The sequence below is a fragment of the Vicugna pacos genome, chromosome X, assembly GCF_048564905.1.
Source record: "Vicugna pacos chromosome X, VicPac4, whole genome shotgun sequence".
Taxonomy (NCBI): Eukaryota; Metazoa; Chordata; class Mammalia; order Artiodactyla; family Camelidae; genus Vicugna; species Vicugna pacos.
This window is the reverse complement of record NC_133023.1, coordinates 60,574,935-60,602,561: the sequence shown is the minus strand read 5'-3', so window position 1 is coordinate 60,602,561 and position 27,627 is coordinate 60,574,935. Positions and strand designations below refer to the sequence as shown.

General features: G+C 38.2%; 1 protein-coding gene across 1 annotated transcript; it reads right to left on the bottom strand.

The window, feature by feature from the left end:
• Positions 1-2,583: 2,583 nt before the first annotated feature.
• Positions 2,584-10,607, bottom strand: TBX22 (T-box transcription factor 22). The gene is made up of 8 exons (XM_006219119.1): positions 10,427-10,607; positions 9,662-9,845; positions 8,704-8,805; positions 7,118-7,292; positions 6,068-6,232; positions 5,635-5,699; positions 5,164-5,249; positions 2,584-3,197 (listed from the first exon to the last, which is right to left on the bottom strand). Exons 1-8 carry the CDS (start codon positions 10,605-10,607, stop codon positions 2,584-2,586), a joined length of 1,572 nt encoding a protein of 523 aa, XP_006219181.1.
• Positions 10,608-27,627: the final 17,020 nt, after the last annotated feature.

Here is a 27,627-nt window from a genome sequence, read left to right as displayed (position 1 = left end):
GAGGATTTATTCTGTGTTTTGCCAACAGACTCAAACTTCAGTTCAAGTCCTTGATTTAATCTTGACTTACTGTTCCACAAAGTAGAATCTTCCTGACAAGAGAATCTGACTACAGGTTTCAGCTTGACTGGGAGTTGTGCAAAGATAAAGCAACATTCAATTATTTCCTGACTCAATGTACAGGTTTTACAGAGTTGATGAAAAGTTTATTTTCTTTAGGTTTATTTGGGGTAATGCATATAACCAGGTCAGGTTAAGAATCAGATTTTATATATCTAGATAGTTAATTAAGATGTTTTCCTTTCAAAGGGAGAAAGGGATATATAGTAGGTATGGTTAAACAAAGTGGAATTGGCAGTTTTGATTATTAGACTTGGGGATCTATGAAGTATCATTTGGTCACTTTTATTTGCTAACTATTTCTTACTTTGTCTAACTAGAGTGGTTTTGATTTTTGTAGGCTTTTAAAGCAAGCCTAATATTTAGTTGATGCAGTTGAAATTAATGTAATTCCACAGCATTTTGTTTTTTATTCCATAACCACAGTCTCAATTTACCAAGTTACTCAAGTTTTGCACCATCCTATTTGGGAGTAAGTATTTATTCAATACAAAACAGTAAGGGCATTAAGTATTAATTGTGCATGAATTAGAGGTGTTAGCAATTTCCTGCAGATGAGTAACTTGCTCAGGAGATAGGGGCCTGCTTACTGAACTTCTTGAGGTCTCTTCCAAGTCTAATGTTCTATAAAGGCTTTCCCTTGGTAACTTCTTCAATTAAAAGTATGAAATGTGAACACTATATAAAAGCAGCTTAAATACATGTCTAGATTCTAGCTTTTAAACTTTTGCCCCTTTATATTAATTGCCTTTATCAATATTGTTCTGTATTATAAATTTTATATGGGTTATATATAGAAAAATTATCGAAATATATAGAGTGCAGGGTATATGTACATGAGCAGCTACAAAATGAATGCCCTCTCTTAAATAATCATTGAAAAATAATCCAGAGATTTTCTGGATTTTTCAGTTAAATACTTTCTGCTGTTAGTTACCAAATATCTGCCATTTAAACCATCAGAATAAGTTTCATTATAATCTGAAATGGGAGTTTCTGCTTTTAAAATTATAATTAATTTTATCAGTTAAAGTTAGCCTACAGCTTTCCTATTTTGAAATAGACAGAAATAAAGTGTACTTGCTAGTTTAATCCCTGATTTGATAATTTTGGGTAGTACAGATTTTCTGCCTCAAAGACTTTTATAAAGGATACCTAATTAGTTTGGGCCACAAATAATATTTCCTCTTGACTAGAATACTCAATTTGAATGTAACTATGTGCTGTTCTACCCTACACCCAGAAGTGAAGGGGCCTATCATTTTAACGCATATATAAGAAAGTATATTTATAAGGTACATTTAAGAGGAAAAAACATTTTGAACAAAATAAGTAATAGTGGCATGCTGTTCTTAACATGTGTTGGAAAATTTTTTAAAAAGCTATTTATCAGTATGGTTGGTTTGTCAAAAGTCAAGTCATGGCATTGCGATATGAAAGGCCTTGGCTTAATAAATTATAGAGCGAGTAGCATCAAAATTAAAATCCATTCATCTTAAGGATACAGAGGTTATATATAGGTTATACTTAATAAGCCTTTTCAAAAAATTTAGGACCAAGTGAAAGGAAACGTTTCAACTTCATAAACTAAAATAGTCTCATTTATGCTGGTTTTGTGTGATTTACTGTGATTAATGCACAGGAATGGAATTAAATTGTACCATTATAATTATGTTTTCATATTAATGGATTCAAATATATTCTCTCCCTTCAAATCATAACTTCTTAATCTTTTTGGAGGACTAAGAACGATTTGTTTTTGTCAACTGTGTATAAAATATCAGGTTTGTTAAAAGAATAAGTAAACAAGCTTCACCTCAGAATTATCCAAAAAATAAAAGGAAATAAAAGATCAAATTTATTTGGAATATTTTGGTTTTCATTTAAGCTTTGTGTTCCTTTAGGACTAAAAGGTCCTTAGGCTGCAATTATTAATATTAGAAAGTTTATGCCCTTATTTGTACCTTAAAATTGAGATTAGTAGTTCCTTCAACAGCAGATATAAAAAGCAAGTGTACAATGAAATTTTCTTCTACAATTACTAAATAATTACAATGAAGCCAATATTCATAAATAAAACTGCAATTGTTTCACTACTTTCATGTGAATTAAATCCATATTCTTTTGGTCATTGTCTATATGTAAGAGGCAGTTGACATGGTAAACAAGCTTCACTATAATTAAAGACTTCATCACCTGAAGTCATTTTCCACTGGTAGTTTACCTCATCAAACAATATTTATTGGATATCTTACTTTGAGATCTAAGGCTACTATAATCAGAGATTGTTATAGACCTATAACAATGTCTCATGAACATTTCATATGGCACTTCAAATGCATAACAGAGAAATACCCTCTGATAATGTAGCTTTTTAAGCCCATTAGCTCTTGATCAATTTTTGGCTACAAATAAAGAAAATATATGCTCACAGGTAACTGTTTTAGGAATGTGACTATTCCATTAAAGGCAATGGTTAATTTTTGGATACCAAGGAACATGATTACATTTGCCTTCTCTAAAAGAAATGTGACTGTTGTCATTCACTTTGAGACGGTTGGCAGCATTTACCAGTCTAGATGGCATGGAAAAGTTGTACCTATAAAAACCATAGGAAGGATAGAAAGAGCAACCAATTGCTTCCCGGGCAATGGGGTTTGGTGATAAAATGTTTCCAGGTGACTGTAATCCATACAACATTTGATTGGCAGAATTAGGAGCTTGTTGACATTGTCCATTGAAGTCTTCAGATGAACCATTTTTTGAATTGGTGACCCCCAAGGAAGATAACATGGGAACTTCCATCATGAGTGGGGCTAAAGACTGAGAACTGTTGCTGCTTGCTAGCCTTTCAGGAGCAGGCAAGATAAGAGGCTGTTGTCGCCAAAAATTAGTTGGGCAAATCTTGTAGCAAAGGGGCAGGTTGATATTGTGTAGGTACACTTCTGAACAGGGCATTCCAAGGGAGCCTGTAGGTATGTGAAACGTAGGAGGGGAGCAAGGTGGAGAAAGCAAAGAGTTCAAAGGAGAGGGAGCCCCTCCAATAGAGGTCACTGGAGATGAGCCACTGCTTCCACCTGCGAATGACAATTAAGTCAATGAACAATGAACTTGATGTGCCTACTGAATCAGTAATCATGTTCAAAACTATCCTGCTTCATTCTTAGACTGGCTTTCTTTGCAAATTCACCATTCCTTTAACTTCTTTGGAAAAGAACATTCCTCTGACCAAAGTTGAATATAGTATCTCTACTACTCCCACTATTAATTTTAGCATTATTTTTATGTATCATGCATTGAGCATTCACTGTGCTCTAGAACTATATTAGGCACCTTAACACTATTTATTCAGTGAATTACAAAAGAAGCCCAATTAAATATGATCCAGATAAATCATATCTTACAAATAAAAGCTAAGTTTTTTAACTTTAAAATATTACTGAAATAAGCACTTGACTAAATTAAACAAATTGGTTGTTTGAAACTCTATAGAAAGCTTCAGTCTGATTAAAAAAACAGTGCATATGAAAGTAATCTTTACAAATTGAAATAACATATTTAAATACATTAGTTTTTTTTCTTACATGAATATTGCAGATGAAAAAGTTCCATGGTTCACTATATCAAGAGTTAAAAACACTTTTGCAGTTTAAAAAATATGAAGATGAAAGTGCTCATATCGACACTGTCAGGTGATCTTTTATGGTTGCCTAGCATCTACTAAAACTAGAGATAATTATAAGGTCCAGGAAAATCTAGAATCTACATCTTATTTTTATAAATGTTTGAATTTTTTTTAAATTGGTTATTTACAAAACCTAATCAAGTTTTTGTGTTTTTTTAAGTGCTGCTGTTTTTCTTAACCATTTTTGCATATAGACATAGTCTAATCCTTTATCAATAGGGTGGCAAATATCTTTTATAATTAAACATCAAAAGTTATTTTTTTAAAAAACTTGTACCTTTTTTCTTTGCAATTTGAGAGCATTCTGGACATCTTAAATAATTAAGAAAACTGTGTACTTTAAATTATCAATCAATGATCATCTTTAGCTTTTTTATTAGTGCACTTTATGTTGATTTAGATATTTTAAAAGCATGCTGCCTAGATACTATTTAAGTGATACTGTCAAGTAAGTGCTCATATTTTTCTACGCAACTCTCTAAGCCAAATTAATAGTCAATCCAATGAAATATTTCACCAAATGATTAAAATTGGTCTCTTTACATTTCAATTATTATAGGATCATGTAAAATTCAACCTAACTATAATGTTGATGATTTTCTCCATATCTGTAACCTTGAATTAATGTTCAAAGAGAAACAACTTTAACGGAGTAAAAGCAAAAAGGGTAAAATAATTCCATATCACTTACAAAAAAAAAGACTCTTCTATTTATTGTTAAATATCAGAATAAATAAAGGTATGCATTCTTCCACCAGAAAGCCTGCATTGTCTAATTATTATGTAATTATGTAATGCACTACCTGAGATCAAATACCTTGCAAACGTTTTAAATGCTTATGGCAATTAAGCTAATTGTGATGGCTTCATATTTTTTCAAAATTTATTTTGCCTACTCACAACAAAAGGAAAATTAGAGCCAAATAATGATAAAATTTAAGGGAAGTCATTTTTATCATGTGCTGAAAGTTTCTCATCAAAACTTAAAATGTTTACTTCAATATCTAACATATTTACAAATAAGACTACTAGTGCACTACAGGCAGATCTTAAAGAATATGAGATGAGAAGAGATGCTGGAGAATCCAGGTGATTTCTGGAGCTCTCAGGATGTTTGATAAATCAAGAAAACAGAAGTCAATAAATCCACCATTACTATGTTTGTGCTCTTTTTCCTTCATGCCAGTTACCCTCCCTTTTTTCTTCTTACCTCCTCATCAGGATAAGTATACACCCACATGCTTGTATACACACATTTTCTGGCATGTACTTATCCTCTTATGTAGCATTTGTACAGAGGTTTTTGCTGTTGTTATTTCATCAACATTTAAAAATAAAAATAATAAAATTTTTCTTACTTTGTGTGTCTGCACCAAAAGTTTTAAAATCCAAAGTGAGAGAAGGCCTCCATGGGTAGGTCTCTAAAAGCCCATCCAATACACCCCTGAAAAAGAGATTCAACCTTCAGCAAGTCAAGAATGCAATTCATGAAAATAATCATTTGTGTAAATTTTTGAATTATTTTGTTATAGTTTTTAGGGGTGAATATCTGAGATATTTTTCTTTTATAATTAACTTCTAAACAAAATTCCCAGTGATTATTCCCTGAATAAGAGCCCCATGAATCTAGAATAAGCAATATCTTAAAAATGGGTTGGGAAGGGAGTGGGAGTAGGTAAGATTTTGGAGACAAAATATCTAGGTTCTTTTCTTACCACCTATTAGTTACAAAATTGAAGGCCTCTGAGTCTCTGAGCCACCATTTCCTTACCTGTAATACTTGTGAAAAGGGCTATATAAATATTAGATGTGACTGTAATGTTGCTTACCTGTTTCTTCCAGGATCTCTAAATCCTTTCGCAAAAGGATTCCTGTCTATTTTCAGTTTGGTAATCTATGAATTTAAAAGAGAAAGAAAGATAAAGTCAATGCCCTCAGCAGTAACACTATCACTGTTGCTTTTAATGGTTACAACAACCACAAAACTTCTCAATGTGTAACATGGCATGTTAAATAAATATAAGCATATTGCTAAGTCAAATTTGGAATGTTTATCTCCTTTCTCTCTTGGAACTCTTTGTTCTGCTCTCCTTTCTAACACAAGATGCACACAATTCATAATCAAATTTGCCTTGGTGATCATGCAATAAGACTATGAATTTCTTTTCAATCATGGAAAATTCGATTTATATAGTGCAGCTTCACACTATCCCAAGTTTCTCTGGAGCCATCCCTGCTTGCCTGGGGCCTAATTGGTTTTACCTGCTGGTTTTGGTAAGCTGTCACGGTGGTGAACTCAGTTTCTTTAAAGGAGAATGTTTTAACCCCTTCAGCAGGCAGGGACTGAATCCGTGACATGTCAACCCTGCTGTCCTGCTTCATCACGTGAACACGGGGCTTGTACTTGTGCATGGACTGCAGAATGATCTGGAGGAGAAATCATCAAATGCTGCCTGGAAATTGACTTCCCCTCCCCGACACTGTCCCCCTCTCATCAGCACTCCCAACCTTCCCACACAAAAGTGAAGCTAAACCAGAAAGCCTAGGCTAGCCACACACAAGGACTTTGCCATTTGGCCCTGCACGGAGGTCCTTGAGGCTAAGGCATTTCAGGAGCCAGGCATCACAGCAGCACGGGGCAGCAGTAATTCCATTTCCAGATGAGAGCTTTTCCTGCTTCTAAATATGCATGACCATGTGATGTCCCTAAATGTCATTAGTATCTGACTACCTGTCATAAATTCCCTGGGCTAATGTAACTGATGGGCAATCATTTGACATCCCCCATCTCCTAATCCCAGGAGCATCTATTTTCTTTTTGTGGCTGGCACAGGGCCAGGCCAGGCAGAGCAGAGGTGGGGTGCACCTGGGAAGAAGTTTCAAGATCTAGGTGACCTTAAAAGGCCTTCTATGGCGGCAGGTTGTTGGGGAGATTTCCACCACACCATGCCTCACAGAAGATGCCTGTCAGAGGAAGCCAACCAGAGCTCACAATGCTTGCCAGGGAGGCTGAAGTTCCAGAGAGTTCAGGGAAGCATTCCCTCCCACTCTCTCAGACCAGGCATTCTAGTTTGAACAAGCCTCATTTGATCCTCAAACTCCCTTCACTCACCATCCCCAACCCCCAGCACTCTCAGATGCCAAACAAAATTCACAAGAGCTACTTTAGCCACAGGCCTAGAACTTGGACAGTTCTTAAGATCACAACTAGAGCATCAGGGAGACACCTCCTTGGCCTCTCCAGGGCGACTCTCACTCTGACGCTTTGGTATTCCCCTCCTCTCCTCTGGGCAGAAGATTGAGAACACTTACGTGGCCTTTGTCGTCCATCTCATTGTTGGTGAGTTTGACTCGATCGAAGCTGATGATCTGTCGCATCCAGGTCTCTCCAGAGCAGGGAGAGTCCGGGTGAACATAGAACCTGGGAGTGATGCATGAGTGGTCTGTATTCCCAGCTACCATCCACTGCGAGCTATGATACACATACCTGAAAATGCGCAAAGTGTGGCTTTAGATGCAGCGAGCCAAAGCCAGGAGTGTGGGCTGCTGGCATCTCATTCTTAAGGTCTCGGCCCAGGTTTGCCCACTAATCTCAAAGGTAAGTAGTAAAGATCCAACTTGATTTCCAAAGAGTGTTCAGAGACAAAAAGCAAACTGTAAATAAGCATATGTCACTAAAATGTAGTGAAGTGCCAGGGCAAGTATAGCGTCCATGGGATTTCAGAGTCTGGTTTGTATTTTCTCACAGAAACTGCAACAGATATTGATCTAACTCATTTTACCGTGCAGAGACACCTGGAAAATCCTGGTGTCTTGTGTCTTGGGCCACAAGAGTCATGGAAGGAGCTGAGAGATGAGAAGAATGTCTGTGCAGCCTACAGCTACCAGTCCTCGTGGAAGCTCTTTGGCCAACAAAAATTCACATCAGAATATCCCCAAGGAACTCTCCCCTTGGGGCCTCTGGGCTGATTTCCACATTGTCTCCAATCTCAGCCTCTCAGTTGTGTGCCGAATTCCCCAGCCAGATCAAACATGAGCTAAGCAAACAGCTTGTGCTATTTCCAGGCTGCGACCCCAGCAGGTCCTTGAGCCCAGCCTTCTTTTTGCCCCGCAAACCCAGAACTGGGGGAGAGGCAGGCTGTATCCCAGAAAGGCTAGACACCCACTTCAGTCAAAAGCTCACAGCCAGAGTGCCGGCAGCAGCCGCCCAACCCCCATAGCCCTTGAGCTAAAGCACTGCCGCCCAATCCCCATAACCCCCGAGTTAAAGCACTGGCAGACCAGCAGAGCTTCTGGGTTGCGAGCACAGAAAGCCTGTTGACTTTAAATCAGTTTGGTCACTTACAGCCTGCTCTAGGTAGAGAGCTCTCATCAAGAGAAAGGTTATTTGATTTTCCGGGACCTGGCCTCTGCTTCAGCAGAGGCTAAGGAAGGACAAATGAACCTATGTGTAATAACTTCTAGACTAGCTTTGGATGACAAATCAGGGCATCACTCAAGGACCCTGCTGCCAAAGTAGGACAGCCCAGAGCCCGGTAGGGACCCAGAAGCCCAGGAATTTCTTCTCAAATTCCTTCAAACAGCTTTCCTCCCAGATGCCTGAGTCCACATCCTCTGCAGTTTGCAGAGCGAAGGCCAGAACAGTGGGTCGGCAAGAGGCCTGGGGTACACTGAAGCACCAATTGGAACCTATGTTTCAGGAGTGAGAAGAAAGAGGAACAAGTCTGCTTTTCTCTCAGTCTGAGGTCTAGTTTGAGAGAGAAAATTCAACTCTCAAAGCCCATGGGAGAGAAATACCCCCTCCCATGATAGAATTTTCAAAACAGTGCTTTCAGATTCCCTAGATCTGAATCCCCATTCCCAGCCTTGGCTTGGTACCCTCATTTGAGCCTGGTTACCTATAGCGTTTGGAATCCACAGGCACCATATCGATAGCCACATAGTACTGTTTCCCTGGGTCCAGCCCTTTCACCTTGACCCGAACAGAGGGGAACATCCTCCTGTGAGAGAGAAAATGAAGACTGACCCGAGTACTATTAGAGACACTTGGAGTTGGGCAGGGTTGGGGACAAATGAAAATTGAAGGAATTCACAACACGTTCTCCACTCTAGGACAGGTTAAGGAAATATTTGCTACACAAATTAAGATTGTTGGTTATATGCTTGATTGAACAAGGTCAGGATTTCTGAGTGGATCAGAGTATCCTTACCACAAGGCTTTGCCCATCCCACTTTCTACCACCACCATAATAAAAAGCTATAGAAGAAAAAGTAGGAGAGTAAGAGTTTTGCCCCTCCCTTGAGTTTTCAGTGATACTTTCTGTGAGGCAGATATGGGAAAGACTGAAATTAGGAAGATTCACACACACACACACACACACACACACATAAAATTACCCAGCTGTGGTGAAGAAGCTGCCCCACAGCAAAAGCTAGAAGAGGAAAAGGCACACCTCAAACTGACTTGGGCTAAAGACAGTGGGCTGGGAATCTGCTAGATGGGATATTTTCCACTGATAACTGTGAGGCTTTAACATGGCCTGGCCATGGCTTAGGATGTAGGGGTAGCATCTGGCACCTGCCTTGGCAGGTATAATTTTTATACCACACAGGCAAGAGCTAGAAGAATGAGTTCTTGGAATCAGGGTATATAAGAAAGAAAGACTGAGACACTAACATGGGCCAGGCAAGGACTAGTTTGCTCGACTGAGGGGCAGTGGCTTTCTAATACCTGTCTGGGATAGGGACATGGGGAGAGGGGTACCAGAGCATAAAACTGGAGGCAACCCTCTTATGACAGCAGAACATTAAGTGCCTATTGTGTAGGGCCCTTGGACAGCTTGGGCAAAGCCGAACCTGCCCGCCTTGGTAATGATCATCTCAGTCCCAATGTCATGGAATCTCTTCCACAGCTCGGATCCTTGAAGCTCCACTTGGATAGCATCTTTCTCTTCCAGACTTACGCCGCTGTTGCGGTCGCCGCTGCCGCCTCCACAGCCTGAGAAAGTAGTTGCTAAGGGTTCTGTCTTGGGTCGCTTTTCTGCTGGACACAGAGACGCTGAGAGTTTGAGAGAGCGTCACAGTTCATGAGCCCCCTTTTCGCTGACGCCTATCTCAAAACATACCGGCCTAGTCTCTTCCCCGGGAATCTTGGCTGAGGTCTCCAAATTTCCCACAACACCCGCTGTGGACCCCCGATGGAGAGAAAGGGGGCCCAGGTCTGCGCCCTGTTTGACCATCCTCATTTTCTCGGAGACTTTTGGTCCCCAACGCTGAATCCCCTTAGGAACTGGGTGCATGCCCTGCTTCCTACCTCGAGAAACAGTCCGGTTCCCAGGGCTTCAAAAGTCTGGAGAGTCTCACTTTACAAACCTGTGCGGACCCTCTCCTTCACCGCAAAGGAACCATATAACACTAAGGGGCTGAACTTCGAGGCTATGAAACTTCCCCTACAGCCAGATGTCTGAGATATTCCCGCGGCGCCGAGCGCAGCTCTCTGCTGACATCCTATGGTAAGGCTAGCCGCCCTCCAGCAGCGTCGCTGGGCCAGTCTGAGACTTTCTGATCCAGCAAGCCCGGGGTAGCGGCTCAGGGATTTGGAGCCGCAGTAGAGGTACTTACCTTGTTGTTCGTTCTTCTTCACTGTGGCGCTGCTCCTTCTCTCTTCTTCCTCCTCCTCTCCACCCTCTTTCTCCAGCAGCTCAGGCTGTGCCTCCTCTCTTGGGTCTTTCAGTTTTCTTTTGCTGGGTCTTCCCACCAAGGCTTCCACTGAAAAGGCGTGCGCCCGAGAGCTCAGAGCCATCCCTGGAGAGGGAGAGGAATATGCGCTAGGCAGAGTTTCAACCTGAGCTGGGTTAGGGAGGGAGGGTGGGAGGGTGCAGATGACAGGCAAAGGAAGGAAAGCAGAAAAATCCCCAAATCAGAAAGACACTTTCTAAAATCTATATTCAAAGGAAGAAATTGTGCGTGTGTATGATGTTTTTATATATATGTATAGTTTTTCTTTAAATAGACAGAATGAAAGGAGAAGAAGATTAAACTGGAGCCAAAGTCCTCTGGAGTCTAGTCCTCCTTCTCTTTGCGGTCTCCTCCCTCCCAATGGGCATGTGCAGACCATCAGCCCTCAAATCCCTGATTCCGGGACCTGGCAGAGTGCAGAGATTGGCAAACGCGTCTTTTTAGGGAGCGGACCTGCCGCCAATGGCGGCTCAGGCCGCTCGGATTGGGAGATACTTTTGCATAGGACTGAGTGAATAGCCGGCTGGTCACAGCCTCCACTGTTTGTTTTGGAAACTGTTGGAAGCATAACAAAACACCATGAGTGGCACTTCAGAGTCTGACGGGGATGAAGGGGCAGTACGGGGATGGAAAGGGGTTGGAAGTTGGCTAGAAAGGGGCTCAGGGTAGTAGGGAGGAGGGCTATGCAAACTTACTGTTTTACATTAAATTGTGAAACTCAAAGACATGCGAAGTAATCACCACGAGGGTGATTACTTTGGGTGATTTCTAACAAAAGTGAAAATATTATTTAACCAGATCCAGAGAAGTGTATAAGGGGTCTTTTACTCCTAAGTGAATGCACTGGGGAAACAAAGAAGAGCACAAGCTTTCTTTTTTTAATTTATTCTTCAGTCTGGCTCTCAAACTAGGTGAGCCCTGTGCTAGTCTAACCTCTATCCAGGTGGGAAGATAAGGGTCAGGGCAGGTAGGAGGCTCCCAGATGCCCTCTTTCAAGGATCAAGAGCAAACCTGGGCCTTCAAGCCCTGCCTCTCCTGGAGCCCAATATTCCCCCACACAGCCTCCTCTTCCTATTCTTCTGACTTTAATCAGCAAACACAGCCTAAGAACTCCAGGGCCATCAGCAGAGCACTAAGCAGAATTGTGCTCCCAAGAATGTGGCACTTCAAAATGTTCTGCTCAGATAATTGATTCCAGTGTCTCCTGAAATAGCTTCCTGGAATAAGTTTTACTTTTCCTTAAAATAGATAAAGATATCTTGTCTTTGTGCCAGGAAGAGACTTCCCTACCACTTCTAAGGGGCATGTCTATGTATGCAGATATGAGATGTCTGACTGGGTAGGATTTGGTCATCCACTTTTCATCAGAAATAAGAAATCAGGCACCTCTGGCCTCTCGCAAACTGCATCCTAACTACTGACATTTTTACCTTTTCTGAAAGATTATTCTGTTCTCCTCTGACACAGTTTGTTCTAAGGACATTTAAAGTCTATTCAACTTTGTTAAAACTAGGCTAGAACTTCTATGAATTGATACTATTTCAGTGCTGGAGTTTGACAGTAAAAGACTTTTTGTGGCCCTTTAGTTTCAGCTCCTCAGATACAAGGGTGCAGTGGAAATGGTGGTGGTGGTTTGGAGGGTGGGGTGAGATTAACTTCTAGCTAGTCCATAGAAAGGAGATCTTTAGGAATCTGGTAAACTTTAAACATCTGATGAATTATTTCAGGTACTATGGCAAAAGGTTGATTACAATCTGAATGCTGCTGAAGGGCTTGGTTTAATAATCTGCTCACCCTGCAGGGCTGGGAAAGACACTACCCTTACCTTAGAGGGGTGTAGTGAAGCTCCCTGTAAAGCTAGTATACCAGACACTTGAGCTGGAAAATTCAGGTCTGTGAGTGATCTTGGACACAACTCCTTGGACATTTATTTCATTCTGCAGCTATTGGAGGGGAGGAAGAGGATATTAATACATTTGTCCATCTCTTCTTATTCAAAAGATAAGTTTTCTATCCATTGCATATTCCTAGCTGAGAAAGACACAGCTGAAAAACAGAAAAGAGTTATTTTATTTAATTTTGAGTGCTAATCACAATGTATCACTTGCATCAGTGTTTCATAATATAAGCATTTTCTTGCTTTTGAATCCTGGCTAATTTTATTGCCAGAAAGCAGGAAATTGCCTTGTGTATCAAGGGAAGATTCTGTCTGGTAGTTTTTCTTAAAACCAGGTTTCTGTAAAAATAAGGCAAAAATGTTTGTTGCCAATGTCTGTTTTAGCATTTCAGACTATCTACTGTATGATGGGATTTTTTAATCAAGGAAATAGCATATATTGGGATATAAATTTCTTTCTTAGGAGAAACTTCTTCCTAGATACTAATTATACACATGTAATTTAGTCATCCAGGACTTTGTATTTTGTAATCTGAACTTTTTGCATTCCCATTTCAGTACCTATCTGATGATATGACTGGGAGAAAAAGGAACCCCCATGTGTATTGGGCTAAGATGTAGTCAATTCCTGTTAACTTTTATTTGAGAGTAAAATTATTGCAAGGTTCAGGATCAACTGCCAAAGCACTGAGTTGTCAGGTACCAAGGATGTGAGGGGCATATATTTATGACAGAAATTCATTTTTCACAGCTGAAAGTCTCTTTTAAATATTCTCTTTACTTCAGCCAGGAACTCCATAAACCTTTATAAGAGATTCTTCAACCCATGTGGAACATGCAGAGAGAGGCTCTGGGACCCACAGATGCCCACATTAGAAAGAAGAGAAATTTTTAAAATTGACAATTGGAAAACCCTTACAGTAAAATGTTAACTTTAAATTGCCAAAAAGTTATCACTAGGAACACACAGAGGATTTATCTCTTGAAGAAAAAATAAATTTGTGATTAATATAAATCAAATATATTCAAAATGTATGGAGATACAGAGGATATACCTGTGCCTTAAGGGCTATATGGTTTATAAGAGCTTTTATTGGATATGAAATCTGAACCTGTTTTAAGGAAACAGAAAGCAATTTGTAATTCTCTAGCAAAAAAAATCAACATTTTATTAATTGCTATAAATAGGTATATGAATTAACATATGCACAAAACAAGGTCAGCTCTGAAGATAATGCTTCTGAAGAACTGTACGTGCATTAAAGTAGATATTCAGAATTAAACTAATGTACATGAAAATGTTACATTTCTCAGATATTTATGACATGTCAAGGGCAAAGATTCATGGCCTCTCTAGTTTTCTGTATAGGTAATATGGGTATATTTGAAAGAAACTAAATATGACTGTAGGGGAAAAAAAATCCTGTGTTCTGCAGTACTTACTAACCAAAGGGATGATGTCAAATCTTTATGAAGGGATTCCAATTGCCACTTTTAATTTAGAAAAGAAAGAATGAAACAAATTAACTGAAATAAATCAATAAATACTTCAAATATATACCTATATTAAGTATAAATAAAATAAAATAAAATAAAATGCTTTGAGACTGGTTGTCACCTAGTGCCACACTTTGGCAAAAGTACAAGCAACTTCATGAAAGAGATTTTTTTCCTCCAATTGTTATTCTTCTTCCTCGTCCCTTGATCCACATTCCATAAAGTTAAGATATTTTGGCATACTTCCAAGCTTGTAGAATGTGAGTCTGAAATAGGTTGCTCATGATTATTTTTGTCATTACTTGGGAAAAGCATACCAAAGTCAAGAAATGCAGAAAGTCTGTTTCCTCACAACACTGTTTGAGTACCAGAATTATACACTTTGCCTTAACTAGCTAAGTTACTTGAATAAATAAATTATCTTTGCCTAAGTGAGTTTCAGCTGTGTTTTCATCACTTGCAACCAAAAGAATCCTGGCAAATACACTCGTCTTGATAAAAATTTGATAAATCACTTTTTTCCCCTAGTCCTTCTTCCTCTTTTCTTCCTCCTCCTTCAATACTACTGGTTCTGTGAATTAGGAAATTACGTGCTACACACTACCCCAGAATCATAAAACTGGAAATTTTACTTTCTACACAAATTACTAAGACTATGATAATTAACAAAAAAGTATAAAGCTCAAGCAGTATAGCATGTAGAAGGACAGAATTTGAATTCAGACTGACCTGATTCAAATTCTGACTTTGCTACTTTCTATATGAGTGACCTTATATAAGTCTTTTTAAAAATGTTCAGTCTCTTAATTTTAAGGTTTTAAAATTTTGTTTTTGATACCTTCATCATAGAATATGTTTCTGTAAGTGTATATATCTGAGAGTATTAAAATAATATACACAAACTACTCTGTATAATGCCTGGAACATAGTAAGCACTCGCAGCTGTTTTCAACATTAAAAGAATGATGGAGGTTAATTTCAAGAATGTGTTAATTTTTACGTTAACCATACAATTATAAATCCTTTGTGGCCTGACATTAGACACAGAAGAAATTTGTGCCAATACTGACACCCTCAACTTTTGTTTAAATCTTAAATCAGATTCAAAAGTTCAGAAGTCTTTAATCAGCTTTCTTAAATTTGAGAACCATTTTAATAAACAAAATTGGTGAATTAAAAAATATTGCATTTGAATTTCAAAAATACATGAGAAATATATATGTTAGAATACATATTCTGGTCTGATTTTATCAACTCAATCCTTCAAAAGATTATTTTTGATATTTTACTAATGCAATGTAAGTGTATGTTCTTCTTTTCATAGTAAGTAAATAAAATTTATTAATTAAAGGCTCCTAACATAGAACTGTGTTGTCACTCTAGGAAATTAAAGGAAATTGGTCTACTTAATATTAAAAGTAATTCTCACACTGAATTCCTCAAATTCTGGTAAGTTTAATTCAATACAATCATTCAAGAACTCTACTTTAATGCATCTAATAATGGAGTAATAGATGTCACACTTTGTAATCTATGTTCCCAGGTAGAGGAGGGGAAAGAGTGGGGGGTCAAATACTTATCTTTGTTCATTGCATTCTCATGGTGAGGACTAGGAAACTAAATGTTTATTCTTCCCAAAACATTAGATGGGGGAAAATTGATTCCTTTGAATTTAATCACGTCATGTGTTCATGGTGCAATCAAATGATGAAAGCCTTCATATGATAATAATTATAACATTGTTCTTGGGTTCATTATATTCCTCATTTTTGCTGAAGTAGATAGCAAAAGCATGTGACTATTTTCCCCATTTTTTTTCTACTCAATTTATAACTTATGGCAGTTTTTTTTTTTAATTTGGATCAAGGAGCCTTGCCGTCAGAAATACGTGGACAATTTTTGTTCTTGGCTAATTTTGGGCAGAGAAGATGAATAAAATAAAAATAAATAATATAAAGAATAAGCCCAGATGTGGCCCTACTCTTTAGTGAGCTAGATAATTGCCAGAATAGATATTGCAGGTCCACTTCACAGCTGCCCTTGACTGCCTGGCACAGTGTAAGTAATCCATAATTGTAAATGTATCCTGCATCTTTCAATCTTCAAACACTCCACATTGAAACAAAGAGCTTGAGTCTAATCCTTTCTTATGTCACTTCTCTGGTGCTGCATTGGCATTTGTACAGTTATACATTAACTGAAGGTTCAGTCAGGATTGCTAGAGGTCACAATTCTCCATGGCCTGAGTTTTTGTTAAGTGAATTTTAATGTTGGGTCATTCTAATTTGAGTTTTATGCATTACAGATTTCCTTGACTTTCCCCATTTTCTGTTTTCCCTTTCTTTGTCTTTTCTTTCATATTGACTTCTGCTTTTATGAGGGCAAGAGTCAGAATTACCTCCAAATATGCTTTATGCATCAGCCCCAAAGAAAATGGGCTAGGGTTTGAGAAATGGCTATAGGTTTCAGTTTGATAATTTTAAATAAATAGTTCTGACATGTAGCAAAATATCACCAGCACAGATCACTTGAACAGGGATATACCAAGTTTATTCCATGAATGAATTGTTAGAAAAAATACTGTTAAGAAGAATCATTGTATCTCTTTACAACCAAGTAAAGGCCTGTTTTACACCCTTCCACTGACACACTCTCTTACTTAATAACTCTGCATGCAGTCAACATAGTCAAAAACCTGACTTCAGATTAGTGGACCACCTTCCTCTGGCTCTGTCTAATTTGGGCAGTCATGAGCACAACAGAGGTAGATCCTGCCACTAAGAAGGAAATCTTCATGAGCTGTTTAGACTAACCCACCAAATCTCATGTCCATTTGATTTCTATTTACTTGGTATTTCTAATATATTTTCCCTCCTTATTTGGCACCCCACCTCATCATGGCCAAGATATGTGAATAAAGCGTTAAAAGCTTCCTTCTCTGTATTTATAATGATCTGCTTTTGATCAGGGCTTTTCAATATGCAACATCTACAGAAGTACTGGTGGTGAGAAATATTTGGTAGTAGGCTGAGAGATTTTCCCTAAGTCCATCAAAACACAAAAGGTAGGCAAACATCTACCTTTCCTACACTTAAAGCAAGTCTATGCTACTTTCACCCACAATCTTCCTTCCCAGGGTTCCTATATTAACATTACTAGACAAAAAGCTGCTTCTGCATGTAGTAAATGTTTCTAGAGTTACTTCCAAGGGGCAAAAGGGCAGGCCTTAATAATAAAGCAATATAGATACACAAAGAAAGATACAAAAGAAGAACCACTGAAAACAAGGGTCTCACTATCTGAATTCATTGTGTTTCAATTACCTGGGGAGAAAGAGAACATGAAGGAAGAGTAAAGTCAATGGTTATGTCTATTGACAAATGAACGACAGCCTTTAATAAATTGGATCAACAGAGTCATGATGTACACCCTGGAGGCAACTCACTCTGGTTACTACTCAGTTAAGTGACTGACTAAATCATCTCAGTGAAGCCAGTTCAATAATTGCTACTTCTCACACTTTGGACTTTGTACCCTCAGCGTAAAACTTGACTCACCTGACAGCACCAAAAAAAAGTCTGATAGAAATTTGTAATGCACATTAATATTTATATTTTATGATCGTAAATCCAGAGTTGTTTAAATTGTGTGTACGTATATTTCTCATAAAAAGTGATTACTGAATTTCTTCAAGGCAATGATGTCAGTTACTTTTTGGATGATAAATGGGTTAGGAGGTTCAGTGTGCTAGCATTTTAATAAACTCTAAAGTACTTGGTATCATTTCACAATTGATTTCCATTCTCAGATTATGGTCCTGGTCTGATTAATTTTATTACAAAGAGATGAATTTTGAAAACTCTATCTTAAACAGAAGCCTAGTCTTTACTTTCTATTTGGCAAGCTTAAAACTTTACAGTCATTTTCACTGATGCACACATACATCCTCTTCTCTTTCTATTGTCTAAGGATTAGCTAGAATGTCTTTTAATGTTTTAATAAGCTTTTGTGGCTAGAAGAAAATTTTCACATTAAATGTTTGTGTTTTTGTGTGTGCTGTGAAAATGACCATAGGTTTATATTTTCAAGTAAGAATGTCAGAAGACATACGTAGAGAGAGCACTAATATGAAGCACTTTCCTCAAGAGTGATTTCATTTTTTTTTAACAAACCTTCCACCTTCAGTTCCCCATCATTTCATTTTGGCATTGAAAAGAGTTAAAAGTTAGTTTTGAATTTTTTTAGGTGACAGTGTGTTTATCCAGCATGGGTTCAATATTCACTTTTCCTCTACATGATATATTGATAAACTGGAGCCAACATAGAATGTCGGGGCTCCCCAGGGCACCAGAGCTGGCTTGAGTTGAGGATCTTGGCTTGAAAGAGATCTTGCTGCATTTCATCAAGTTTTCCAGAAACAATAAGCAAGCCTAGGTCAAGCTGTTATGGCAGCATCTACTGTTAGAAGACTCAATGGGTCTCTGCTCCTCCCACCCTCTCAGTTTTCTGGTATCTCCCTCTTTGTGTCTCTTTTTCCTGCCTCTTGATTTTTTTTCTCTGTGTCTGTTTCTGTCTCTCTCAACCTCTGTGACTCAATTTGTGTCTTTATCTCTTTTTTCCTCTTCCTCTTTTTTCTTTCCTTTTTCTGTTTAGTCCTCTTTCCCCCTCTCCCTGTCTCTCTCCATCTTTTATATTCTTTCCCCTACCGATAACCCAAACCTACCACCCTACAGCAACCTCCTTGACATCTCTTTCACTCAGATGCCCTCTGTAGTCTCCTCCTGTAGCTTGAAGGCAGGTGTGTGTGTGTGTGTGTGTGTAGGTTTACAATGCAGTGTCTTAATTAAAACCCTGGTGAAAAAAAAAACCAGGAATGAGTTAAAGAAGAAGGTATCTTTTAGCACACCCTGCTGCTCCCTACCCCCTCCCCTGGGGTGGTCAATGCCACACATTCTGGGGCCTCAGACCTCTTTCTGAGGGTGAGGGACTGAAGTCAAGTGAGTGCAAGGTGAACTCTGAAAAAGTCTGCTGGCTTAATGATCTGGAGCTCCTTAAGGAAGAGGCTGGGGAGAAAGCATCACTGCTCAGAACCCTCCTGCCACGTCTTAGTGATATACACTTGCCACTCAGCTCAGTATGCTTCTCTTAGATTTGGCCTTGTCACGGACCACAGTCCTCACCTTCCAGTGAGGCATGTAAACTTCCTCCTTTTGCTCTCTTGCTCTCTAAACCTACCCTTCATGAAGTTTCCTGGGGCTGGGGGCCTTCCCATAGTGACTCTTCCCTAGGGGAAAGACTATTTATTACTAGGTCATTTGCGTGTCATTGCATACTCTCAAAAGACAGGCCAACTCTAAACTTTATTTTAAGAATCATTAACATTCCACTTCAGTTCCCTTGAGAAGTAGAGGTTTCAGGATTCCTGTTACATAGCTTCCAGTTGAAGGAGATGAAACCAACAATTGTGACTTCAGCTGGACCTCCCTAACTTTATGGACTTGCCTGATGATGGCAGGAAAGGCAGATGCTGAGAAGAATCCTTTCACCTGAGGCTCTAAAAACCAAACCAAACCAAACAAAACAAAACAACAACAACAACAACAAAAACAAAAACAGCTTGACCAGTAAGGCAGGGGCTTTTACCTGGAAGGCAAGAAGTGGTTGGTCGCTGTGTCAAGAGCCAGACCTGTCTGTGCTCTGAAAGCTGAGTCTCAGGCTGGGCTCATTCGCACTGTAGATGCCAGCACCAACTGTCTCCAGAGTTCAAAGGAGAGTGGCCTGGAGCCAGGGTACAAGAGAATTCGATGTTCCTGACCCCAGCGGCCAGAACTGCACTGCTGCTTCCTGGGTTGGACCGTCACGCGCCTTCCCCCAGGCAAGGCCAGCCACGAAGGCAGAGTGAGCGTCTGTGATTTCAGCCTTCTGGATAACAAGCCTTCAGGCTCTCATCTTCCTTCCTCACCTCCCTAGGTGGCTTATCGGGCTGTTCTCTGACCTGAGCTGCAGGCAAACGCTTCTTGGGAAAATTGCCTTCAAACCAGAAGTAGATTGATTTTGAATCGGCCCACCTCCATCCCGAGCGGTTGGAAAACCCCTTTCAAACCCAAATCAACAGCAGCTCAGCAGTTCCGCCCGCGCCCAAGAGGCCCAGCTCGAGCTCCTTCTGCTGTTTGCCGGTAGCCCACTAAGCTACCCATTCAGGCTCAGCGATTTCACAGGCAGCCGCTGCTAGATGTCCTGGGCAGCACAGACACTCTTCAGAGCTACAGTGTCTGTCTCCTCAGGTCGACTTTACGCGCACATAAGCAAACTCTACAACTCCCAAAGGAAAGAGTCAGTGTGTGTGTGTGTATACACACACACACACACATACATATATATATTTATATATATAAAAAGATATAAAAATATATTTTTAGGGAATCCCAGAAATGCGTTGGTTGAGTTTCCCGAGGCAGAATAGAACGTTTGATTTTTATTTGATTTATTTCTCTAGGGCAGCTCAGAGAGAATTGAAAAGGGCTAACTACGACTCAAAGCCAGAAAACTTTACTAGCACCAAGTGACCTGTAGGGACTAGAAAATAAATTCTTGTTTTATCCTGGAGTAGAGTGATTCCCGGGGAAGACAGATTTCGAATCAGGGCGATTTAATTGGATGAACGCCCTAGCATTTTTCCCCTCCCACTGCGGGGAGCGCTAAACCTCCCAAGAAATGAGGGAAACCCCAGGCAGCCAGCATTTGGCTACCTCGCTGCGACGTCCTCCTTTACCTGGAGGAACCGGGGGCCTCTGAAGAGACCCCGAACCACTTAAAGTATTTGAGGATCTTGCGTGGGAAACCAACGGCCAAGCGATGCTTCACGTTATTTATCAAAGTTTGACCCTGAATTATGAGGGTGCAAATGTGTTCCCGGGTTCCTGGTGTTTGCAATTCAGAGTCAACCACACATAAATCTATAGTTTCTCTTGACAATTTCCTGTACAAGTTGTAATTGTCTAAAGAGAATTGTCGTTCTAAAGTAATTTTTCTGGAGAATATTTTCCCCCTTCTCTCAAGGAAAGTAAAAAGAAGGATTTTATTTTTTCGTTTATGACTCCCTTTCATTTTATTTCTACTTTTAAGCCAGAAAAGAAATCAATGTAATGAACAGGTTCCAGCCATTTTTGAAGATAACTCAGAAAGAGGATTTTCCAACGGGTCTTTCCACATCCCTTAAAAAAGAATTTTGAAACATGGACAAATCTGTCTCTGCATTTTGAAACACAGACAAATCTGTTTCTGGTCCTCGTTTTATGTCAGGGAAATGTGTTTCCTGTTGTAATTGGGGCTATTCACTTTTGGTGATATTTAAAACGAGCCTGGCTGAGTCGAATTCATGTTTTGTTAACTATGAAGGAAATGGCTCTTGATCAGGCAGGCAATTACCAACCAAAGCTGATCACTTCCCAAGCAAAACAAAGGAATTTGTAACTATTTTTTTCTTTAGTTATGAGCATGGCAGGCAACTATTTATGAATGAAATAGAGTTTTCTGCATTGGTGAGCAGCAGCGGGACTAGGACCCACATCCCAAATTGTCTTCCCAGAACCCCGGCCAGGCCACCATTTTCTCCTGTGCGGGGAGGGAGCTGAGTGCAACTGCAGGCAAGATCCTGAGTTGGCAAGGTCGCTGCCCCCTGGAGCGGAAGAAACTTGTGGCTAGCTCCTAAACAATACCACCCAGGCAACTCAAGAGTCCTGAGTTCTTCTTCTTCCCTCCACTGTCCCACGTGAGCTCCCTAGTGCTCGGTTTCAGGCCCTGGACAGCCAGATGATACTTCACTTCTAGCCTTTGGGGTGAGGGATTCTAGATCAGACTCTGACAATATACAGAGTCAGATAGGGAGCCAAGGGGGCAAGTGTTTGCCAGAAACCTGTCTCAGCGTGCCTACAGACAGGTCCACGAAGTTCTAGGTGTGCACTGTCAGCATACTTGCTGCACTGATCCTCACCCAGAGGCAAATTTTGACATTCCAAAGAAACTGCCACCTTTTCTTATGACTTCATCAGGTGCATCCAACTGCCAGTGGCTCCTAACACACCAGACTAGGGGAATAGAAGAGAACAAGGGCTTGGCTTTCCACAGTTCAGGTGATCTTGGCAGAATTCTGGCAAGATGCTACCGGGAGAGGGGCCTCTAACAATAATCACTGACTTTTATGAAGCTTGCTACTTGTTAACACTTTATATAATATTAATCCACACAGAAACATTAAGAAATGAGGTAGCTAATTTCATTCCCTCACTATCCAGATGAAATAATGTAGTCCTAGAAATTAAGTGGCAGAGCCAGCTGATAATCTCCAGTACTGCAACTGCAGTGAGCTTCCAAGAGCACTACTCAGGGACCAGAAAGTAGGGAATTTCTAAACCTTTTGCTACCATTATTTAGTCTTCTCCCACCCCAGATCCTCAAAGTGATTCACAATAAGAGAGGCTTTGAGGGGTCTGGGGGCAAAACTCAGCTGCTGGCCTCTCAAGGAGGGCTGACATCATTCTGTTTAGCTTGATCTTCTGGCTTCCACCTTCTGGTACTGCTCATTGAGCAAACCCTCACATCCTGGCAACTCACAGAGCTTGCACTTTCCCAGTTCTTCCAGGAGCCTAGCTTTCTTTCCGGCTAAGCTTATCAATGCCCTGTGTGCCTAAATATGCTCCAATGTTTGTGGGAAAGGCTGCTGCCACACATCAGGGCCTCCAAAAGCTCCTTCCTATAATAGAAAAGCTCTGGCTGGGACAAATAGACCACCTCACAAACAATACTTTAGGAAGTCAAAGCATAAACATCAGTTTCTGCCCTGCTTCTCTGTCTCTATTACCCAGTGATATCACCCCACCTACCATTTAGCTTCCCATCATCTTCCTGGACCAGCATGACCTTTAAATGATCACAATTCATGGGGCCATTAATTTACTAAGATTTTGACTGTGTAAGAAGCCTAGAAGGGTTTCACATAGTTCCCCTTCCTAGAATGTATCAAAATGCCCGTTTTTTTTCCAGTTTTTTAAATTGGGAACTTTAGGCTGTTTATACTGACCATTCTCAGAAGAGGTTGACATTGGACACGACTGATGGAAAATTACTGGTTAGATTTTCAGACAACATTCTTTCTTTTAATTAGCACCATTACTTAACTGTTCAGATTAGCCACTGAATCTACTTTCAGAAATATAAGTGGCCAATTTCAGGTGCAATTAGCACACCAGCACTTAAGAGGCCCAATGAAATAACTTTGAAAATCAGGTTGCAATTTTTGTTTTATTGTATTTACATATACATGTTAGCCTTTTAAGTACCATTATTTTAAAAGGATCTTTCACTATTTGCTAAAACTCCTTCAAATTAGAAGCAATTATAAGACTTTTTTTTCACTATAGCATATCTTAAGCAATCACCACATTGAGGAAACATGATATATAGCACTCTGAATGACATAAACTGTTGAGATGATGTGATGTTGGAAAAAAAAAGCATTCTAAAGTAAGATTTTGTGGTGCATGAAGTGTGTAATACCTCTGAAATAAAATCTTTAAAATTTTAAATATTCCAATTTCTTTTCAACACTTTTATTTCTCAATACCTAAAAATAATCTATTGTGGGAGTTAAAACGATTATGCTTTAATAAAATGTAAGCTTTATTCTTTGTACAGTTTTAGTACACATACCCTGGGTTCAAATTGTCAATAAACATTTTTAACACAACGATGTAAATGTATGTTTCACATTGGTGGACTTATTTTTAATATTTAAAAACTAAGCTTATTTTATGAAAATCACAGATAGAAAAATGATCTCTTGCTTAGGGTCATCCCAACTGAAAAAGGTTAAGCAGCAGATCTGATTGATTGAAGAGACCTTTGTCACAGGGACAGCTGCCACAAAATTGTCTTACTGAAAGAAAAAAAATGATAAAGTAGACCTTGTTACTTGAATGAAGAATTTTTTTTTACTGCAACCAATGGAGAGATTGTAGGGATTTCAAGATTTAGAAAACTTTACAATGGAAAATAGACTTAAGTATACAAAATCTAACCATACTTCAAAGGTCTTAGAGTTCATTTAGTGATCTCTAAATAAAATATAAAGGGCTTTCTTAGGTTAGAAGAAGGTATCTGATGCTAATGGCAAGTGTGTTACTAATTAATACTGTTGTACATTTTCTTGGTTTCTAACTTTTCCCTAATTCTTAGTTTCCTATTATCTGCTGAGTTTTTCCTTTAGTTTCATTGTTATTACATACTTGGTTTTACTTTTGTAATTGTGTTCAGCATGATAATAAAACAAGTGAAGAACATTTTCATTATATAATCCTATTGTCATTCTTTAATTACACTTTCTAAATTAATGAAATTAATTTTAATTATTTAATAATTTAATTTAATTTAATTATACCCTCTCCCAAAGGTATAATTAAAACATGTATAGCAAATGTAGCTGTCATTATAGTGGCTTGCAATCACAAATTTAATATTAAGTACAACTATGTAGTCTTTTATATTTCATTCATGATTTTTCTTTTTATTGATACTGATAGAATCCAGCTGAGACACTTTTATCTCTAACTGAATGACATTATTTTAAAGTATGTCAAATAATGTTTTATTTCTGTATTACAACACATTTCAGAAACTTGGACAAAGATCAGCCTGATCATTTTAATTTTTTATGGGGAAAAATGAAAAGAACAACAAAAAGGACAATTGGGATAATGTAATAAGGAATAGTTTTGAAGTGGATGTAGCTTTGTATGGTAAGCTGGACAACATTTTCTGTTGAATTGGGGTAAAATCTATCTGTTACAGATTGGTTCAAATCATTATTGCATTTTGTAACCTTACTGAGTCCCAAGAAATTAGTTTTATGGTATGGTATGACACTCTGGTCAGTAAGCAAAAGAAATAAAATCCAAAATTAAAATTATTTGAACCTGCTCTATATGCCTTTAAAGGAAACATCTCATTTTCAAACTTGTGAATATAAATAATATTTTAATTATGTATTAAGTTTTCAAAAGTTCAAGGGTTAATACTACATCCTAACAAAACTCAGCTGACAGGATACTGAATTTTTCTGTGGTTTTACTAACCGTTTCATTCTTGCAGTAACCAAAAACTTGTGTCTAGCTTTCAGGTAATAGTTCAGCTTGACAAATCACATGTATTTAATTTGGTAACTGATATTGTTATTTATTATGTTTTCATCTGATTGTCTTAAAACTAGGGCTTTATACAGTGTCATAGTTACAAATTTGATACTAACATATTTCCACTACAAAATTTACTGTCATTAACACACTCCATATCTGAGTAATTATTTATAAGGTAGATCATGAAACTCATGAGTATCTGACAAGATGCTAACAAGCCCCATCCCCCGCCCCACACTGCATCAATATAGTTTCATACTTATAGAAAAGAACAATGGCTTTCCTTAGAAAGTCTTCCAGGGTAAAATGTATCATTGATATTAAAGCATAGTATAGTCAGCCCTCTGTATCTGGGTTCTGCGTCAGCAGATTCAACCAACCATGGATAGAAAATATTCAAAATTTTCCAGAACATTCCAAAAAGCAAAAATTAAATTTGCTACACATTGGTAACTATTTACATAGCATTTACATTGTATTGGGTATTATAATAATATAGTAATATGGTAATATAGAGAGAACTTAAAGTATATAGGAGGATGTGCATAGGTTATATGCAAATACTACACCATTTCATATAAAGGACTTGATCATCTGGGAATTTTGTTATTCTCTAGGTCCTGGGACGATTCTCCTGCATATACTGAAGGATGACTATAGTTGAGACCTGGGTTGAATCAGACAGACCAAGATTAGAATCTTAAATCTAATATATAATTATCTGGTAATTTTGAACAGATTCCTCAGCTCCTCACAGGCTCAGTTTCCTCATCTATACAATAAGGAAAAAAGTAATTACTGTCTCATTGGGTCCCTATAAGAATGCAATAATAATAATGCCTGGCACCTAGCTAAATTTTATTGAACACTCAGTGAAAACACAGGCAACAAGAACAGTGACCACTGACTTATATCCAATAGTTTGATGAAAATTCCTGAGGTGAGACCATTTCAAATGATTAATAATTTTCTTCAAATTCAAGTTTGGATAGTTGTATGACTATTATCTATAGTTCAACCTTATCCTGGTTTAAAATAAAAGTTAAATAATTTAATTTTTGATATTAAGTCCACACTTTGATTAAAAATAAAAGCTAACAGAATAGTATAATTAAAAAAAACACCTGAATCATGTGCTCTGCTTTCTTTTCCCATAGATTTAATTTTTTTTTTAATTTTGATTCTGAAATGTAGATTCACATGCAGTTGGAAGAAATAATATAGAGAGATCTTATGTACTCTTCACCCAGTTTACCCTAATGGTAACATCTTGTCAAACTATACTACAATGTGACAACCAGGATTTTGACATTGTTATGATCCACTGATTTTGTTCAGTTTTCGCCAGTTTTACACACATTTATGTGTGTGTGCCCATATACATGTATTTAGTTCTATGAAATTTTATATATGTAAAGTTTTGTATGATCACTACCACAGTCAACATATAGAACAGTTCAATTAACCACAAAGATTCCTCAGTCTGCCTTTTTATAACTACATCCACTGTCTCCAGTCTTCACCCATAAATGGCATAGGTAACATGTAACCATTTGTTTTGTTTTTTTTTTTCATTTAATATAATTTTTTTGAGATTCGTTCAAGTTGTGTATATCAATAGTTTGTTCCTTTTTATTATGGTACACCCAAGGTGTAAATGTACACAATTTATTTTAACCACTCATCTACTGAAGGACATTCAGTTGTTTCCCATTGTTGGTGATTAAAAATAAGTCTGTTATAAATATTTTGGTACAGGTTTTTAAAAACTGCTCCTTTCTCCCATCACCACTCTTACTGCTTTTATTTCTTCCACTTGCCCACTGTTTTGGATTGTTAAAGATTTAATTGCATTTTTACCAATGCTTAACTGGTTATTTATCTCATTCATGTTAATAGGAAGCATGGCAGAAGCATCAAATTATCTTAATAAGTTCTGATTCATCTGATTAGTGTGGTGAAAAGTGACTAGTCTGGTTGCTAGTTGTAAATAAATAGGAGTTTGCTACCTTCCTTTAGTAAGTAATATTCAGAACTTAGCCATTCCTTTTTGGAAATGGTTGAGAGGAAGAGAGCTAGAAAATACTTTTCAGAAGCAGGAAGATTGTGTCCCAAGTGGACATACAGTAAAAGAATATTTTATACAAGTTTTTGCAGTGATATGTCATTAGTAAAAGTTAAAAGGATTGTATCGTATTAATTTCAACATTAAAGGCATGCTTTCATTATTTGATACTAAGTATTGCAATTTTATTTTCATTTGGACTTCTCAAAATAAGTTTGAAATATATAAGGGCGATTTCTAAAGCTTTATCAATCTTAACACTGAACTCACAGACACAGTTGTTTTTAAGAATTTGGATAACATAGAAGGATAAAATATTTTTGCCTATATCGCCATTCTTCCTATCAGAGTCAGTTATTTCCACTGCTTTTCACTTTTCTTTGAAAGAAAATCCTACATAGTTTTTTCTTACTATACTTTGACATTGGGCTGAAGT

What these genes read in the sequence shown, in the direction of transcription:
- TBX22 (XM_006219119.1), bottom strand. Translation starts at nt 10,607, where the DNA reads ATGGCTCTGAGCTCTCGGGCGCACGCCTTTTCAGTGGAAGCCTTGGTG. An exon ending in GTGGATTCCAAACGCTATAG is followed by an intron (nt 7,293 to 8,703) that starts GTAACCAGGCTC and finishes GCGCATTTTCAG; the next exon opens with GTATGTGTATCATAGCTCGC. An exon ending in TTTTGGTGCAGACACACAAA is followed by an intron (nt 3,198 to 5,163) that starts GTAAGAAAAATT and finishes TGTCATTCGCAG; the next exon opens with GTGGAAGCAGTGGCTCATCT.